We start from the raw sequence: 19,912 nt of genomic DNA on the forward strand, positions 1-19,912 counted from the left end.
GCGTAGAGTAGCCCCCGACTGGTGCCGCGTCAACCGCACCGGCGCCAATGGCACCGATTCTCCGTTCTCCGGAGAATCTCCTGGGGGCATGATGCTTAAAGTTCCTGTTGGGAGTGCTCATTGCTGAAATCTATTCCGACGTTTATGCCAGAGATAACATCATAATGCCAGATAATAACATCATAATACATAATTACAAGTAGAATGACGCCATCTTTTAATTTGCTCTGGTGGTTTCTTTGCTGAAGTAACATAAACATAGAAACATAGAGAATAGGTGCAGGAGGAGGCCATTCAGCCCTTCGAGCCTGCTACACCTCATGATGATATCAGCCCTTCGAGCCTGATACACATCATGATGATAATGGCTGATCATCCAACTCAATAGCCTGATCCTGTCTTCCTCCCAGGTACTTAACAAGTTAACAATAACTGATGGTCTGCATTTATGGGATTGAGAGAGAACGCCCACCAGTCATAGTTCAGGTTAAAAGATACATTAGCTTGGATTTCCCAGCCACCCGCATGGTGGGACCCACTATAGAGGATGAAGCAGCTTAGCCGAAGGTCCATTGATCTTTGCCAGGACTGGATGATCCTGGCAACAGATGAGACCTGAACATCTGGCCCATTGTTTAGGTCAGAATAGGTAGGTTTTACTCAGATTCACATTCATTCCATACCTGATTTGGGATGGCTGGATGGTGGCACCGAATAACAAAGGAACTTCTAAACTCCAGCTCAAACATCTTCGCCTTGACTGAAACTGAAAATATTAGTTGAGGTTTAAAAGCACGTTCATGCCAATCTTAAAAGTTTTACCTGTACTTGTTCGGTACTGATGTGGATCAGCTGTGTGGCCCTGCGAGTAATAGGATGGATAGCCACTGGACTGCAAGTAGGAGGACGGGGCGGGGCCTCTTCTGCATTCTCTAATGCTGGCAAAAGTCTGTGAATGCGGCATACTTCGCAACGGTGGAGAGCATCTGGTGAGACGAGGCTGAGGAGGAAGTTGGTCAAAGTCCTCTTCGTCTTCCAGACTGCAGCAGTCGTACTCCAGGTCAGTGCTGGCCCCTCGCTTTGCCGAGTACAACGACGTACTGGAGCTGCGCTGAGAGATTGTTGTTGAAGTGGAAGCATAATCTTGCCGCAGACCTGGAAATCGCAGGGACGGTGGGGGTGTGGGGAAGGAAGTGGGGGGGGGGGGGGGGGGGTGGGAACATACAAAGTTAATTTGGAAGTCATTTTCTGCTGTGTGCGAAGATACTCCAAATTTGTAACTGAACATAAAAGACTACGGTTGGGATTTTCCAGCCCAGCCATGGCAGGACCTGTCGCGGGAGATTTGGCGGCCCGGCCAGAATTCTGCTGACTTTCGGCGGGCCGAAGGTTCCCAGCGTCAGGCGAGGCTGGAAATTCCCACCCTAAATCCTGCAGGACTAAAACGCTACAATTATCGCAGATCACAGTATAGAGTTTGATCCCACATATAAGATGATCCCATTTTTTCAGCACCAAAATGCGCGTTTCGGCCAGTACTTGGCCTCTAAGTCCCCCTTCCCATTTTTCGGTGAATAAATGCATGTTTAGGCTGGATACTCACATTTGGAGCCAGTCTCAATTTTCCAGCACAGAAGGACATTTTTAAAGTTATACTCATCTTTAAAGACAGCGCATTCAATCGGTCAAGTGATATGGGTTGTGTTGTCGAGAAGATGTGCGGAGCTCTAAGACACACCCACGCATTTCAAAATGGCAGCCACCTACACTAACCCTGGAGGCTCATATTTTATATTCAGTGTGCAATTCCACCCTATTTTGAAAAGATATTGTGAAGCTTCAGAGGTCGACTTACATGCCACAATTTGTAGCATTAAATTATAACAGGTTTATCACAGAATGAAGAATAAAAATGCTTATTATTCAATAAATAGCGCAAGTGGAGTGTCGCCCATGTCTCAGCTGACAGCAGTTTCATCTCTGGGTCAGAGTGTTTTGGGTTCAAAGGCCATTTCAGAGGCCTGAGCACATCAAGGCTGACACATCCCAGGGATGTACTGGGAGAGTGCTGCACTGTTGGGAGGTGCCGTCTTCCGGCTGAGACACGAAGCTGTGGCCCCGTCTGCCCTCTCAGCTCCCAAGTCATGATTTCAAAGAAGGGCAAAGGTGCTTTCCTTGATGCGCAGGGCAATAAATGCCCCTCAATCAAACACTGCAGCTCAGGACTTGGTTGCGTACAAACTGGCTGCCATGTTTACAATATACAAGAGTTGGCTGCATTTCAAAAGTGCCTCAAAGTCTGTGAAGTGCTTTGGGACACGGAGGTCATGAAAGGCACTTAGGTCTGCTGGACATGACTTATAACTTTGAAAACGCCTAGTTATAAAATATTAAGATTTTCAGATTGAATTTTATGCCTGATTAAATCGATGCTCGAAGCCGTGACATTGTGATTGGGCTACTTTTAAGAAAGGGGTATATTTTCCGATCCTGCCCGCCCGGTAATTGTTGCAGATGGGATGAACAATTGAAAGGTTCGGTGACCTCAGGCGGGAATGTCTGGTCTCGGAGCGGGCGGGACTGGAAAATCCCATCCAGCGAATCAGGTTGCGTTTATGAAAGAATCATTTGCAGGCTGACCGTGAGCAACCTGAGCTACATTGTTCCAGTGAACAAACTGGGAAAACGCACCAAGGCTAAAATCTCGCTCATGGTCACTTTTTGTTCCCAGCCAATTTTTATTTTACTTTATTCGTTCTTGGGGTGCGAGCATCGCTGGCTGAGCCAGCATTTGTTGCCCATCCCTAATTGCCCTTGAACTGAATGGCTTTGTTTGACATTTCAGTGGGGGGTAGTTAATAATTAAATACATCACTGTGTGGATCTGGAGTCACATGTAGGCAGATTTCTTTCCCTGAAGGACATCAGTGAATCAGAAGGGGTTTTCTTTTACCATAATTGGCAATAGTTTCACGGTCATCATTAGGCTTTTAATTCCATGTGTTTTATTTCACCATCTGCCATGGTGGGATTCGAACCTGAGATCCCAGAGCATTACCCTGGGTGTCTGGATTACTAGTCCAGTTACAATACCTCTACACCATTGTCTCCCCGTAACTGATCTTACAGCAAATGGTCTATTCGGACAATTCCCAATGGGTTACTTGGAACAGAAATATAAGTATGATCAGAAGCAGAAATCTGATAAGTCATGGTAATGGGTCTACCAAGCACTTAAGAAACAAAACTGGAGAAAACAGCAAATAGCTATTAAGGGATCCCGGTTCGGGAGAAGGGGTGGAGGGGAAAATGCAACCTGAGATGCAGCATTGGTTCTGCAGGCATTCATCTGCTGGAATGGTGGCGCACTCTACGTTTAATAAGGTCACCTTTAGAAAAAGGGTTTACTCTTGATTATACAGTTGAAGTTTTACATGATAAAATTTTTAGAGCCAATAATCTGAAGTACACAATGTACACAGCACAGCCCAAGTGGGAGTTTAGTTCTAAAATAAATTAAATCATCAGGCTATTTGACTTGAGGCTTTGAATTAAGAGTAGGTTTTATTTCCAAACTCTTAATTAAATTAAAGTGAACAAATATTAATCTAATTGATTCCACTGTGAGACCTTGAGCTGTAATCACCACCACGAGGCAAATTCCTTTTTGTTTTTTTTTTAAATTTAGAGTACCCAATTCATTTTTTCCAATTAGGGGGTAATTTAGCCCCTTAGCCACCTACCCTGCACATCTTTGGGTTGTGGGGACGAAACCCACGCAAGCACGGGGAGAATGTGCAAACTCCATACGGACAGTGACCCAGAGCCGGGATCGAACCCGGGACCTCGGCGCCGTGAGGCAGCAGGGCTAACCCACTGTGCCACCATGCTGCCCTTCCTTTTTGTTTTTTGCTCAAAACCTGAAAAATACTTTTTAAAAAGAGGAGACGGTAGAGGACTGCAGGGTCTACGGTCATTTGTTCATTGAAGTTTAAAGTCCTCGTAATCTTTGGCTTGTGAATCAGGAACAATAAGGTGTCCGTCGTATTTGAAGAAAGGATCATTTTCTTCCTATCAAATGGAATTTGAATTACGCCCTGAAAAGTAAACAATTAGTAGGCCAAATTCAGAGCTTAACCTAGCAAGAGTTCAGCCAGTGAGGGTTTAAGACTAAGGTGGAATTCTGCCAACCAGCTTGTGGTGGGCACAGTGAACATGGCAGAAGCCATTAAATCAGAAACCGGCCAGTGTAAAATCATGTTGTAATTCTCCCAATGGCAGATAAATGACGGGTCACACTTCCTGCTGGCAGTTGGCGCAAGCGCCACTTACATTCATTTGCATCTCATCAAAGCTCATTAAAGCAGCTGCCTGCTGGCATCTCGTCAATCTTTCAATCTTGCGTCACGCCAGCAGGAATTTCCGTCAGCGTCAAACCCGATTGCTAATGAGAGGCGTGCACAGGGCGGTCCTCAGTTCGCCAGAGAGTTCGGGGGTGAGTGCAACAAGTTTCTGTCACAGAGCTGGACTGCCCCTGATACACTGTACGCCACTCAAGTCCCTGCCTCCATCTCCGTGCTGGGCCGGTCTTCATGGACAGCACCGTGCTGCTGCACCCATGGACTCTCCCGTGTCACCAAGTCAAGTCAGCACTCCATCTGGGGTTGGGGAGTACAGGGGTCTCCTTCCCCCTCACACCACACATCAGTTCTATCTGGACAGGGCTGTGCTGCAGTACACATGCTGCCACCGCAGGCTGGTGGCTTAACAAAGACATGTGGGGCAATATGGACAGAGGGTTGTGCAGGCTGGGGGGGGGGGGGGGGGGGGGGGGGATGAGGACTCCAGATGTGGTGGATAGAGGTCCAAGTTGGGCATGGGTGTTTCGCAGGTGATGGGCTCTCTAGCATACTCCACGGTGAGCTTTATTGAAAGGTAATTCAGGGTAAATCCAAGGGTGTCGCTCATTAATGACTAGATCTGGGGTCAAGGTCCGACCTGAGGAAATGATTTGAACCACCCTACCTGCCAAAGTTGCTAATATTCTTTGACAATATTACGGGTGACATTTCATTCTGTCCTTAGCTCATAACATACTCACTTTCTTCTTGCAATCTTGCCATGATCTGGACATCTGTCAGGTCCTGTAGCTTATAGCCCATGGAGATGGATTCATCGTCCAGCTCAGAAGTGCTCAGTTCGCTGTCAATCGATGATTGGGGGCTGAGTGGAAGATTTCTACTTGCACAACCTGTAAGCACACGCAAACAAAAACAGGTGTGACTGTTTTATGGATAATTAAACTTTCTACCTGAAACACTAAAATCAGCCTCACAACTGTACAAATAGATGGTTCCAAACCCTTTTTGCACATTGACTCGGAAAAGGAGGAATCTGACAGGAATTTCAGGCTCAACTTGCTACAGAATTTAGACAATTAGGAATGGCTTACAAGATGCAGCCAGCACCAGTTCCAGAGGCACTTGAGGAAAGGCCTCCGTTAAGGTACTGCGGACGATGGAGATTGATGAAAAGCACTTTGTGCATTCCATGCCCCCGACCCAAGACTCACAAGGACAATTAACTTTTCAGTCAGTAAACCCCACTGAGGGAACTTTTATTTTCACTTTTCCAAGTGGGAGTATAGGAACAGGAGTAGGCCATTCAGCCCGTCGAACCTGCCCCACATTACAATAAGGTCATGACTGTTCGGACACTTCAATGCCTATTTTACACCCATTATTCCCCATAACCTTTTACGTTATTGTGAATCAGAAATCTATCAGTCTTTGCTTTAAACATACTCAATACTGAGCCCTCTGGGTGGGAGAATTCCAAAGATTCACAACCCTCTGTGTAAAGAAATTTCTCCTCATCTCTGCCCTAAGCGGCTTTCCCCTTCTTATGAACTTGTGCCCTCTGGTTCTAGGCACCCCAACCAAGGTTAACATCTTACCTGCATCTACCCTGTCTATCCATTTGAGCAAGCCAATTAATTTTAAAATCGCCGCAAGCCTCAGGGTGTGATGCAATTGGCAACAGATATACTGTACTCCAAAACAGCAAACATGTATCACAATGATGGGACCAATCTCAGACAGAACAAAGTTGAAAGGTGCTTTTAAAAATCAGCCGTTCCACAACATCTTTTACACATCTCTCAATGGCCACCATGTTACTGCACAAACTGCTGGTTTGATCATGATTATTAATAACAGCTGTTTCAGTATAAAGCAATGAGAGCTACTGGGTGTTTTGGGGTTCCGAAATACAACACCAAAATGTAAATTTAGTCCTCTGCTGTAATCTATTCTCAAAATTGCCACTGTAGTGAAAGGCTCCTAAAGATGTTTCCTCGACCTTTGGTGTTGATGGGTGTAAAGCTCCATACTCAGGGCCAATCTGTTTCCTTATGGCAGCCTCACATTACTTGGGTTTGAAGGCACATCCAGTATGACGCCTGGATGGCATCAAAACTAGTTCTGAAGGTATATGGGTGCAAGGAGAGACATTTTGCACATGCCAGGGGAGAAATTGCTCCTGACAAGTGAATTGCAATTGGGAGCAAGCAGTATAAATAAGACAATTTTCAGCTTAGACCAGTAGACATAGTATAAATGCATCCTTATAGTCTACATACAGGATACAATTGAAACCAAGTTTTCATGCATGCAAAGAACCATACATATTAATTAGATTTTACCACAACCAAAGTTAACTGAAAAACATTTAAGATGTTCATTTCACATTCTCCTTCCCTCTTTGAGAAAAGCATCACGCATGTAAAATAGATGGGTCACCACCTGTGTTAAAATGACAATGAAATGCCCTTCAAGCCTGTTGAATGATCGCGATCAATATTGCCGAAAGTAAATGCTGGCCTTATCTGCTTGAGCAGGAAATAAAGCTATGAAAACCTGTAAGACCCATCAGAGGTTGATGCAAAGAAGCCAAGCAAAAGTTACATTTCAATCCAAAACCAATATGAAGCGGGAAAAATGCAGATGTGAGCAACAAGGTGACAGGAAAACCAAAGTAATCGTACTGCGAAATTCCACGGGATGAACTTTCAACCTTGGCAGGGTTGTCATACCCTGGGTTTTCGGCCTGGCTGCCCACCATGCATCCCACCAAATCCCATCTAATTTAAATTTCCACTGACTTCAATTCCACGTCCCTGCCCAATCCCGGTCCCCGGCCCAGGTCTGTGTGGAGGGAAAATAAGGTTAACATTATTGGCTGTTCGCAGCAAAAGAGAAGCAGAGCAATTATTCCCGTTGATATTGAAACTTCTGTTTTGCTCAGATCTCTATATTCACAAAATTGGCAAGGAGCTCATCGAGAATTTTTTTCTTCCTGACCCGCAGTCATTATTGAGAAGATTGCCACAGTAGAATACAGCTCCACGGTGCAGAAGTCAGCACAGCAGCCTGCACTGGGTCATCTGCTTCTGCAGATTTATGCTTATGCTTTACAAATTCTGTAATCGCCTTTAACAATGTCGCCAGCTTATAAATCAGGAGAAAACCTTTAGTCAGTCTCGTCCTTCACAGCCCCATTTTACCACGTCAGAGGTAGTTTTTTTGAACTAAACTACCAAATTGTCACGACAGACTTCTGCCTTGGCCATTCTGGATTGAATTACCTCTTCAAGCTGCTGAAGGCTCAGGCAAAATTCACATAATTCGCGACTGATTTATCAACAAGATCTAACTGCTGTTGGCAGGTTTTGAAGCGGTTTTAAGCAAATTAGCCACAGCATGAAGGAGTATAATAATTAACAGATATTTGTTGCAGGTTTGAATTTTTGGTGAAGTACAGTTCTCCTTTATTTCCCAAGTATTCCTACACAATCTTTGTTGTTCATTATATCAACATGGTCATTACTCCTTTGTATTTTCTTCCCACCCATCATAAGGGACGGCACGGGCGCACAGTGGATAGCACTGCTGCCTCACGGCGCCAGGGACCCAGGTTCAATTCCAGCCTTGGGTCTCTGTCTGTGTGGAGTCCGCACGCTCTCCCCGTGTCGGTGTGGGTTTCTTTCAGGTGCTCCGGTTTCCTCCCACAGTCCAAAGATGTGCAGGTTCATTGGATTGGCAATGTTAAATTGCCCCTTAGTGTCCAGGGATGTGCAGGCTAGGTTATGGGGTTACATCCGTACAGAGCCGGATGGAAGGAAGAGTGTAAATAGGTAGCTCAATCAAAGGGTCAGTGCAGACTCAATGGGCCGAATGGCCTCCTGTACTGTAGGGAATCTATGATTCTAAGCTCAAGCACAGCCTATTTGCTCCTTTCTCATCCCTGCATCCATATTATGCTGAAATAGAGATTCCTACAATAGAATCTTATGGCAGAGAAGGGGGCCATTCATCTCATCATGTCCGTACTATCTCTTTGAAAGAGGAACCACACTCCTACTCTTTCCCAATAATCCTGTAATTTTGTCCCAATAAGTATTTAACCAATTCCTTTTAAAGGTTACAATTTAATCTTCTTCCGCCACCCTTTCAGACAGTTGTAATAAATTGCTACATTTAAAAATGAAATCCTTCTCGTCCCACCTCTGGCTCTCATGTCAATCTCCTTAAATCTGTGTCTTCTTCTTCCTGACCTTTCTATCAAAGGAAAGGGTTTCTCATTATTTGTTCTGTCGAAAGATTTCATGATTTCAAGTGCTTCTAATAAATCTTTCCTCGACCAACTTCACTCGGAGGAGAATTTTGCTGCCTCCTAAGCCAGCCCATAAGAGCTGATTGTCCATTCCAGGCATATGCCATATGCAAGAAGTGCACTGTGCTCAGGAAAGATTAGGTCGAGGATATCCAGCTAGATCTGTTGTCATGAGGAGGGAAAATATCAGGCACTGCTGGAGATGTCTAATTGGCATTAAAGACCCGAGGCTGCCTTAGCCTAAAAGGTAGCAGCATTCTTAAAATGAAGTCCGTGAAAATCGTCGTGTTTTATCGGTTTTTGACCAATTGGGGCAAGTTTGCAATTTAATTTGCCACGTGCTATTTGCATATTGGTGGCCTTCGTGGATAAAAAAAATCTATCCCTGTGGATGAGTTTGTGCAGCTGCACCATGGCTAGTATGTCAGCAACATGCCAAACGGGAATTCACATCCCCTGCAGTCTGCATTCCTGGGAGCTAGTGGTGCCAAGAGCAGGTAGAGGAGCCATCAAGGCAAGCTTGGTGCGACGACTGACGGTACAGGAGTATGAGGAAGGTGCTAGGGTCTTCCATTTATTGGTGGAACAGAGCAGAGGCAAATTCAAAGTAAGCAGGTTTTCATCTTCTGTGATCGAGAAAGCACAGTTAGTGGATCAGGGGAAACACAGACGAATGCTAACCGGAGGACCTGTGGTTATTTCCCCTCACTTACATTGAAACGACGCACATTGCAAGAAGGGAAAGTGCAGCAGGCTACTGAACATGGCCCCCACATCACTAAATGTAAAATTAACAGCAGCAACATATAATAAAGTAGCAGAAACATTTTTTTCAATGCAAAATAACACGCAAAAGCAAAGACCTTTATTGGCGCTTCCCTGAAGATAACTTGCACTGAAATGGAAGTTCGAGAAGCAGTTACACCATGGGGGGAGCTTGCTCCTGATTTGCATTTAATATTATTGGGGTAATTCTGAATAATATTTGAAAATCTTTGGCTCTTCAAGTGTCAACCTGAAGCCATGGAGGAAATTTGGTTAAGGTACAATTCAGGAACTGAATGGAAACAGAGGGACAATGCTCTCTGCATTGAATCCTTCTTCAGATGGCAGCTGGGAGCAACACAGATGAAATCAGGTCCATTCTTTCCAAGGACTTCAAACTCTGGAACTCCTCACCCCTAACAACTCTTGCTATCTTGAAATCGATTGGTTTTTGAAAGCCAAACTTCATGTCATTTCACCACAGATTCTTTGATTTACCTTCTCTTATTCCACTACTCTCTTTGAATTTTTGTGACGGCGTGCAATGTCAAGTTTGGCTGTTTACCAAAGTTTCTCAATTAGAAAACTCAACACAGCCAGGAAACAAAACATTCACAGGAAACTACACTGGTGAGACTCCGAATAATTTTAAATAATAAGCAGTTGATATCATTGTCAGTTCTGATAATGGTATTTATTAATCCAGTATAAATTACAGTCAAAGGGCAGCACGGTGGCGCCGTGGGTTAGCCTTGCTGCCTCATGGCGCCGAGGCCCTAGGTTCGATCCCGGCTCTGGGTCACTGTCCGTGTGGAGTTTGTACATTCTCCCCGTGTCTGCGTGGGTTTCACCCCCACAACCCAAAAATGTGCAGGCTAGGTGGATTGGCCATGCTAAATTGCCCCTCAATTGGAAGAAATGAATTGGGTACTCTAAATTTATTAACAAAAAAGAAAAAAGAAATTACAGTCAGCACTGGCGTCTCAAATTATTTGTGGACTAGCAGAACACGAGCACACCAAACACTGAAATTCTATGCCTTTGTTCACGTATTGGAACAGGGGAGGGGGGGGGGGGGGGGGTTAAACATGGCGGGCGAGGCCCGATTCCAGGATTCTTGCTCCCATGTGGAATTTGTATGGCCTCAGGATAAGGGTACAGGCAGCGAGTCCACACACTGCAATCCTGCCCTTTCCAGCTCCATTTTGGGGTCTGGTCCATTTTTCTTATCAGTAGCATGGTTCAGGGAACCTCAGAGAAGTCGGGAGCCATGGGGAAATGCCTAATCTGAGGTTGGGAACCTTTGCCGCATAAGTTTAATGGGTATTGCCAACTTCAAATGTCATCATTGGATGCTGTGTAATAAGTTAAGAATGTTTATGATGCAGTGACTTTCCTCTTTTGTAAAGAGGTAAGAGGCCAAATTATTGATTAGCTTTGTAGAAGTGTTAAAATGCATTGGAACGGTGGAATGCGGTGCAGTGGTTAGCACTGGGACTATGGTGCTTTCTCCCCATGTCTACGTGGGTTTTGCCCCCACAACCCAAAGTTGTGCAGGTTAGGTGAATTGGCCACGCTAAATTACCCCTTAATTGGAAAAAATAATTGGGTACTCTAAAAAAAAAATTTCAAAGATGCATTGGAGTAATTTATCCAGTGGAAGTAGTGCTCTTCTGTTTTGAACAGTATTGAGAATCACATATTACCAATCATCTAAACTGTGCTTTGACTTTCAAATTGATTTAAAGTATAGACAAATGCTGACCATTTAAAATATTTGAATAGATACCTGTTTTTGATTGAAAAGCCATCTATTGAACCTTTGAACAGATAGGCATTTGTTCAATCAACTTCAAAGGCACAATTATTTTAAGCTCTGGGCGGTTTGTTTATTCATTGTGCAATGAAACCTTCAGATGAATACTTGGCTGATCTCCAAGCCCCACGAATGGATTTAGCTTATAAAGGATTGTTTTGTATTTCGAAGAGGATTTTGGATGGCTGTTTGCTTATTTCAACAGATTTAAGGGCACTTAAAAGGAATGAGTTCTTTCAAGGGAGTTTGTACGGCTATGGACTTGATTGATAGTTTTATGGATTCCTAAAAGGAGCAATGTCTTTCTAGTGGAGTTTGAATCGATGATTATTTATTTATTGTATGAGGATTTCGAAGACCCGTATTACAGGGCTCATGCGTTCTGTCCATGGCGGATCCTGGGTGAATAGTTGTGGAGATTTCATGGGGGGGGGGGGCATGATGTTTAGTTGGGGCTTGGGGTTAAGGGTTAAACACTCATAGAACTGGGCTAACATCACAGCGAACGGAGGTGTGCTTTCTAACCTGCCCGCCTCAGCAACTTCCAGAGGCAGCAGCACTGACTCAAGCCCATCCAACACCACCGGCACCCCCCCCCCCCCCCACCCCCCCCCCCATAAAAATAGAATGGGCAGCAGCCAGGATTGCAATTCATAATTGAGCTACAAGGATAAAAGTCTGGGGTTTTTCTTAAAATCCTGACTGTACTACTCTGACCCTTTTAACATAAATGGGTTCAGGTCTCACTTAAAATAGTAGAGGAAGAAATGTGTTGTACGAGTATTCCTCAGCGTGAATTAATCCGAGTTTCACTTTCTCACATGCCCTTGCTGATTAAATACCTCGCCAAAAAAAAAAATAACAGAAGGAGCACTTTAAAGACTCTACTTCGGGGAGTGGGGGAGGAATGTAATTAAACTAGTTGCTATGCCTACAGTAGTAGCACCATTCACAATGACTATATTCAAAGGCAATTTAATGCATTTAAAACCCATGCATACCTGGAGCACTCTCCCCTGGAAGAAGAAGATATTAACCTTTATCAGCCCTACCAAATATCTTTTTCACGGTGCTTCAATTCACCTTGAATAACTTGAATGAAGGAATTATTCTTCATGCTCACTTTTGGTTACAGAAATCAGAATCCAAACAATCAAGATTTTTCACAGATTACCCAGGTTTTCCTTGAGTTATATTAAGCGGTGCATGCAGGTAGCAGAATGTGTGCAATGCTCACATTAAGAGAAACAAACATTCAAGCTGTTCCAGTTTTATACTCTACCTGTTCTTTCAGAGATTAGTAATTGTTTAGTAACGGGTTTGTAGAGGCTTTGAGAGCTAAACCCATTGGTATATGGACTATATCTTGCAAACGAGCTACATGGAAGGCCAGAAGTGTAAGAATTCGAAAAGAGGTTTTTCCATCGTTTGGCTTTTGAGGGAAAGAAGCAAAGACACAATTAGATTTGACAAAGCTCCGCTTGAAGCGTTAGCATAAATAAAAATACAACAAAGTATATACATACAGCGTGGAGTAGCTTCATGCAGCAGAACATTCAAAAGCAACAGCCAATTATAACTACCTGGTTTCCAACTCTCCAGGGTGACACTCTGAAGTTTTAGAAATGTACCAAGAGTTTATCAATTCAACAAAACTTGATGCTCAAGTTCAAACCTGGGGATGTGACAATGAACACCGTGTTCCAGGCTCGATACCGCATGATTCTACCTGTAGAGGGTAAAACGCTTTTATCACTTAGATTCTCTCCTTCACTCCTGAAGGTACAGTCTGAAGGGCAAATCACCATCTATTATCTTCTGCAAATGGTTATCCATGGGCTATTCCACAGTTGTGGCACCACAGCTAAGCCTCATCCTGTCCTGACCCAATGTCAACCCCTGTATCTTTTCTGTGGGAGTCGACACTTGCTGATCAGCGGACAGGCAAGCTGAACAATTGTCCCCTCCATTGGCTAAGGTTGTCAATGCGAACTGCAGAGCCCCTGCCTTGGCAAAGGAATGAAGCTGGGATTCAATACTAAAACAAAGTTTCAATTATTATACCGTTTGAATTGAACAAACTTTGAATCAAGAGAAATGGAGAGAAGGTTGAATTTACCTCTGCAATCCAAGTAATTGTCTCATTTTCCTTGGGCCTGCCACAATCAAGTCACAATTTTGACTAATTCTAACAATACCAATGGATTAATTCCCAGACTGGCTGAGGATATTGAGCATATCTATGAAGGCCCCAAATTCTCCCTTACCTCCGGTGCAGTGACCCTCAGGTTAAATCAGCTCTCAAAGGGGAGAGCAGCCTATGGTCTTCTAGTACTGCGATGACATTTATTATCCAAGAAGAAACACACAGCCCCAGCTATCAAAGGCCATATTCAACAACTCATTGGCCAAGCTAAACGAGTATGCCACCAACGTCACAGACTTTATCAGTCAGTGTGTAGAAGATTGCGTGCCAAGAGGGTAGCACGTCCATTCCCCAACCAGAAACCATTGTTTAACCGGGAGATTTACTCCCTACTGAGGGCCAGGTCTGAGGCGTTCAAGACAGGCAAAGCCATCAGGATGCCAAGACACAATACCAGACGAAGCTTGAGTCACAGAATGGCACAGACCCTCATCGGTTATGGCGAGGCTAAAACAACAGAAAGGGCTACAAAGCAAAGCCAAATAGAATCTCCGGCAACAGCACACCCATCCCTGATGAGCTCAATGCATTCTCTGCTTGTTTTGAGCAGGAAACTAACAAACTGGTGTCACCTGCCCCAGCATCCTGATCACACCCAAACCGACCATCATAGCCTCCGAAGTCTAATCGGCATTCTTAAAAGTGAACCCTCGGAAAGCAAAGGGTCCTGACGGAGTCCCTGGCCATGCACTCAGATCCTGCACGGGCCAATTGACAGTATGTTCGCGGACATCTTCAGCCTCTGCCGAGTCTGTTCTGAGGTTCCAATCTGCTTTAAGAAGGCCACCATCATACCGGTGCCAGAGAAGAATCAATGTTTCAACGACCACCTTCCAGCGGCCTTGACATCGATCATTATGAAGTGCTTCGAGAAATTGGTCATGCGACACATGAACTCCATACTCCCAGAAAGTCCTGATCCACTGAAGTTCGCATACCACCACAACCGGTCCACAGCAGACACTATCTCCCTGACCCTACACTCATCCCTGGAGCATCTTGATAACAAGGACTCCTACATTAGTCTCCTATTCATTGACTACAGCTCCCCCTTCAACACCATAATCCCAGACAAGCTCATATCAAAACTCAAAACCCAGGACTTGGCTCCTCCCTCTGCAACTGGATCCTCGACTTCCTGACCCATAGACCACATTCAGTAAGGATATACAACAACACCTCCTCCACAATAATCCACAATACCTGTACTTGGCCCACTAATATAATCCCTATACACACATGACTGTATGGCAAAATTTTGCTCCAAATCTATCTATAAGTTTGCTGATGACACGGCCTTAGTGGGTTGGATCTCAAACAACGATGAGTCAGATTACAGGAGGGAGATAGAGAACCTAGTCGAGCGGTGTAATGACAACAATCTCTCCCTCATTGTCAGCAAAGCTAAGGAGCTGGCCATTGACTTCAGGAAGCAAAGTATCATACATCCCCCTGTCTGCATCAATGGTGCAGATGTGGAGATAGTCGACAGCTTCAAATTCCTAGGTGTGCAATTAACCAACAATCTGTCCTGGTCCACCCACGTCGACGCTACTACCAAGAAAGCACAGCAGCGCCTATACTTCCTCAGGAAACTAAAGAAATTCAGCACGTCGACATTGACTCCTACCAAGTTTTACAGATGCACCATAGAAAGCATCCTATGTGACTGCATCACAGCCTGGTATGGCAACTGCTCAGTTCAAGACTACAAGAAACTTCAGAGAGTCGTGAACACTGCCCAGTCCATCAGGCAAACCCTCCTCCCATTCACTGACTATGGCCACACCTCCCGTTCCCTTGGGAAAGCGGGCAGCATAATCAAAGACGACTCCCACCCGGCTTACTCACTCTTCCAACTTCTTCCATTGAGCAGGAGATACAAAAGTCTGATAACAAGCACTAATAGATTTCCCCAGTGTTACCAGACTCCGAAATGACCCTCTTATGGACTGAACTGATTTCTCCATGCATCTTCTCGACTGAGTAGCACTACACTCAGTATTCTTCACCCAATGTTTGTGTCTACGTATTTATTTTGTGTATCTATCATATGCCCTATGTTTTTCATGTATGGAACGATCTGTCTGCAGTATACGCAGAACAATACTTTTCACTGTACCTCAGTGCACGTGACAATAAATCCAAATCCAAACATCAAGCAGTAATTTATCAAAAACATCCATATCAGGTGGACATATAACGTTGCTGGATATTTTGTTGCATAATTCTCAAGAAATCAAGGGGACCAGCTGCGTTATATCATAGAATTTCCAGTGCAGAAGGAGGCCATTCGGCCCATCGAGTCTGCACCGGCTCTTGGAAAGAGCACCCTACCCAGGCCCACACCTCCACCCTATCCCCATAACCCAGTAACCCCACCCAACACTAAGAGCAATTCTGAACACTAAGGGCAATTTATCATGGCCAATCCACCTAACCTGCATATCTTTGGACTGTGGGAGGAAACTGGAGCACCTGGAGGAAACCCACGCACACATGGGAGATTGTGCAGACTCCACACAGATGGTGACCTAAGCCGGGAATTGAACCTGGGACCCTGGAGCTGTGAAGCAATTGTGCTATCCACTATGCTACCATGCTGCCACTTTACCGTGTTAGTAATATATTATTTGTAAACATTTACCGAGGGTGTCACCAGTAGTGAACAGCGTCATGTGAGAGTACCTTTAAGAAATGGGTGTTTATAAATGGGGCGTATAAATATCTGTAGTTAGAGTACCTTTAAGAAGTGGATGTTTACCACTGCAGTGATGTCAGAGAGTGGGTGGAGCTGGACTGTCTGTTAGCTTTTTACTTTCGTTTTTGAGCAGGCTGCAGGGTGTGTTTTAGTTTCATTTTCAGAGCTGGATAGCTGCAGTCACAGCAAGAGGGTGTATGAATCTCTCTCTGTAATCTAAGGACTGTAAATCGATCCTGGTGATTTAAACTCATAACAGTGGTGACTTTAACCTGATGTGTTTCTGTTTTGAAGGTTTTTTTAAAGTCTTATGGATGTTAAAAGTACAGGTTAATCATTACTTAGTGTTGTAATCTTTGGGGGTTGTATTTGAATTAACAGTTGATAAGATGTTCACTGTATGTTTTAAAAAGGTTAACTTGAGTTCATAGAATAAACATTGTTTTGCTTTAAAACATACTTTTCCATTTCTGCTGTACCTTACCTGTAGAGTAGGCCATGTGCTCCCTGTATCACAATCTATTAAAAGTTGGGGGTCAGGGGAACTCCATGATACACTTTGGGGTTCTCTGAATCCTGGCCCATCACAAGAGCCTCCTATAACATCAGCACCATCCAACCAGAAACTGGCAGGATCTATCACGAGTAGTAGGCCTGGGGTCTTGTTATCTAAACTCGCAACGAAATGAAAAAATGAAAATGAAAATCGCTTATTGTCACAAGTAGGCTTCAAATGAAGTTACTGTGAAAAGTCCCAAGTCGCCACATTCCGGCGCCTGTTCAGGGAGGCTGGTATGGGAATTGAACCATGCTGCTGGCCTGCCTTGGTCTGCTTTAAAAGCCAGCTCTTTAGCCCTGTGCTAAACCAGCCCCTCAACGGCCCTCAATCATGTGTTCACTAGCCCCGGCAACTCTGCCATTTGGAAAGTTTATCTTTATAATAAACTGAAGTATAAATATGCAAAGCTTTTCCTCTTTAAAAAAAAATCATTCCTGTAACCCCCCTCCCACCATACCTCCCAAAGATCCTTTCTTCAATCGAGACACTAACACCTGCCCTTCTATCATCTTCAATCCTCTGGGATTTTACTGTTCATGGTAATGGAGGGAATTCCCAGAAATTATTTTTCAGTTCCTTTCGTTTTAATATGAAAAGAATAACTCCCAGAAAAATCCTGCACTTCTTTCACCCTGTTTTAATAAAGAAAGGTACGGAGAGGGGGAGAGCAGTGAGGGAGGGGGGTATCCTGTTCAAGACTGGCTTCAATGACAGTGCATTCATATATCCTCAACAGATTAAATGCCAAAATATTCAAGTGACCTATAAAGAATAGGCTGGATTTTCAGGAACACGAGGAGGCTGTTCTGACACGACAAGCCTGGCCCTTCGCTGGTCAATTCCTCTCACGCCATTTCTTCCCATTCACGCACTCTCCAGAAAATCTAGTCTGGAGGAGCAGTTTATAATTCACATCAACCCTTGGATATTCCTCTCATTATGGTGAGACATCGGTTGGGATTTTTCCAGCCGGTACTGCCGGTGGGATTTCCAGTCCTGACGATTTTGACCCCCCCCCCCCCCCCCCCCCCCCCCCCCGCCTGCGTGAGTTCCCCAACGGGGGAGGGTGGGAACAATGGGATCCCGTCGATAGTTCCAAGAATTGAAGATCCTGCCACAGCCAATAGCAAGCCACCTCCGCCACGGGGGGGGAGGAGGGGGAGAAAATCCCTGCGTATTAAGCATTAGACGCTCATTGCACACAGAGCAAAATCAGGTAACTAGGGTAGTACATGAGTAATGCACTCCACACAATTTTCATCCATCTATGATAGGGGTATGATCCTCCCCTCCAATCTTTCCTAAGTGATCCTTTATGTTCAAATGCAATAAAGGGAAAATGTTCCCTCAAAATCATTCTTGGCATAAAAATGCGACAAGCGGGTTTCCCCGTCTTCGTCCCGGAGTGTTTCCCGGATGGTGGGAGGTGGCCCATCTTTGGCTGGGGATGGGGGAGGCGGGGGGGGGGGGGGGGGGGGGGGGGGGGGGGTAATCTGGCGTGAAGAGCCGGAAGATGTTGTCCTACATCTCAGAAGTACAGCTGAGCTCCCAGTGTGGGCTGAAGATAAAATCACAGGGAGTCCTCCCCCTACAAAAGTCCCAGCATGACCTTGCAATGACCTCACATTTGTTATAAAACTCCTCGGGCTGGATTCTCGGAGCCTCCGCGCCGAAATTGCGTTCGGCACGGAGGCGGTGAGTGGCTGTTTACCCGGAAATCTGGACCGGCGCCACTGAAGCGATTCTCCAGTCCCCGGAGAATCGCTCAGGAGTCGCTCACGCACGATCTACGCGGTGCGGGTAAGGGCCATAAAATTGGCCGAGTTCCCAGCGGAGTGGTTCTAACCACATATCGGCCATCGGGAACCTCGGATAGCAGCTGCGTACTCAGCCCATGGCCACCCTGGTGGGGGGCAGGGGGGATCGATCACCGGGGGTGTGGGGGGTCCTCATGGACGACCAGGGGAGCGATCGGGCATCACGGACCAGCGGGCGCGCGCAATCTCGGGGGGGGGGGAGGCACCGCCGTGCGCATGTGCAGACCCCCGACTGGAAGTGCGGAGTCCCATATCCGCAGCCAAAGGTGCGAGAAGCTTTCCGGACCCTGCCAGCCCCCTGCAGGTGGCTCAGGACTTTCTGGACTGGCGTGGGGACATAGCTCCATTTTTGGAGAATCCAGCCCCTTATTCCCATTGAGGCTTATTTGTCCCATGGCCATAAATGGTCACGTTTTTCTTTGTTTTGCACAAAATGTGCAGGCTGAGGACCAATGTTACAATATGTTGGGATTACCTCAGGATTAGACATACCAAATATAATTCCCCAAAAACAAAACAATCCTCAGCCCATCTGTCACATCATCTTGTATTCCCAAAAGAATGAGTGATTAAGCATGGCCTTGTGCAAATTAATCTAAATTATGGATAAGGCAGCACTGATCCATTCATGTTCACCATGACCGGAAAACTACCCCACCCTTTAAATGTTAGACTCAAACCCTAGCTGCAATATGAGGAGGAAGACAAATAACTCATACACTGAAGGTTCAATTGGTGCTCATTTGTAAAATGTGTCTTTGTTTTAGTTAAGTCTCCCCACCGAGTAAATCAGAGCCATTTTGGCATTTGAATTCAGTGGATGGCTCCTCCTGTAACATTGTGGGCTGCAATTTCTGGCCGTTCGTGCTGACGGGATCTTACTGTCGCGCTGACGGCAGCCCCTCCCCCGTTGGTTTAACGGGAAACGGCGAGCCCAGAAGATCCCGCTGCTGGCCGCTGTAGAACACACCGCAGAGGGGGAGGCAAATCCCCTCCCCAGGAGTTTTAAGACACCAAAAAATGCGAACTGCCCAGGCTGATATCATAACAAAGAAAAAGCTGGCCTGACCTATCTTTGCTGAATAAATATTAATTACGATGAATGGGTTGAATATAAGGTCAAGCTAAACTGCTCTCTTCCTCGTTTCCCATGAAAAAAAATAACAGGCATCTGTCAGGAATTTCGGACATCCCGTCATAAAGAGTCTGGCTTCCGAAAAGGAACTGGCTCAGCTGTTCTCAGCACATTAACATCACAGCACTCCTGAGACTAACCTTCAAGAGGCAGAATGGGTATATAATGGAGATCGCGACAATGAGATCCCAACACTAAAGTAAACACAAAGCACTGGGGGGGTGGGGTGATTCTCCCAAA

General features: G+C 45.2%; 1 protein-coding gene across 2 annotated transcripts in view; it reads right to left on the reverse strand.

Moving 5' to 3' along the window:
* slain1a (SLAIN motif family, member 1a) overlaps window positions 1–19,912 on the reverse strand; it is a 119,321-nt gene that overhangs the window by 28,616 nt on the left and 70,793 nt on the right. Inside the window, exons 3-5 of one of the 2 annotated variants that reach the window (XM_038818959.1) lie at window positions 12,537–12,686; window positions 5,102–5,251; window positions 823–1,155 (exon numbers count right to left, since the gene is read on the reverse strand). In XM_038818959.1, coding sequence (XP_038674887.1) covers window positions 823–1,155; window positions 5,102–5,251; window positions 12,537–12,686 — 633 coding nt within the window. The remainder of the gene's footprint in view (window positions 1–822; window positions 1,156–5,101; window positions 5,252–12,536; window positions 12,687–19,912) is intronic. The other variant, XM_038818960.1, reaches the window with a different exon arrangement.

The sequence above is a fragment of the Scyliorhinus canicula genome, chromosome 14 (genome assembly GCF_902713615.1).
Source record: "Scyliorhinus canicula chromosome 14, sScyCan1.1, whole genome shotgun sequence".
In the NCBI taxonomy this organism is placed as follows: Eukaryota; Metazoa; Chordata; class Chondrichthyes; order Carcharhiniformes; family Scyliorhinidae; genus Scyliorhinus; species Scyliorhinus canicula.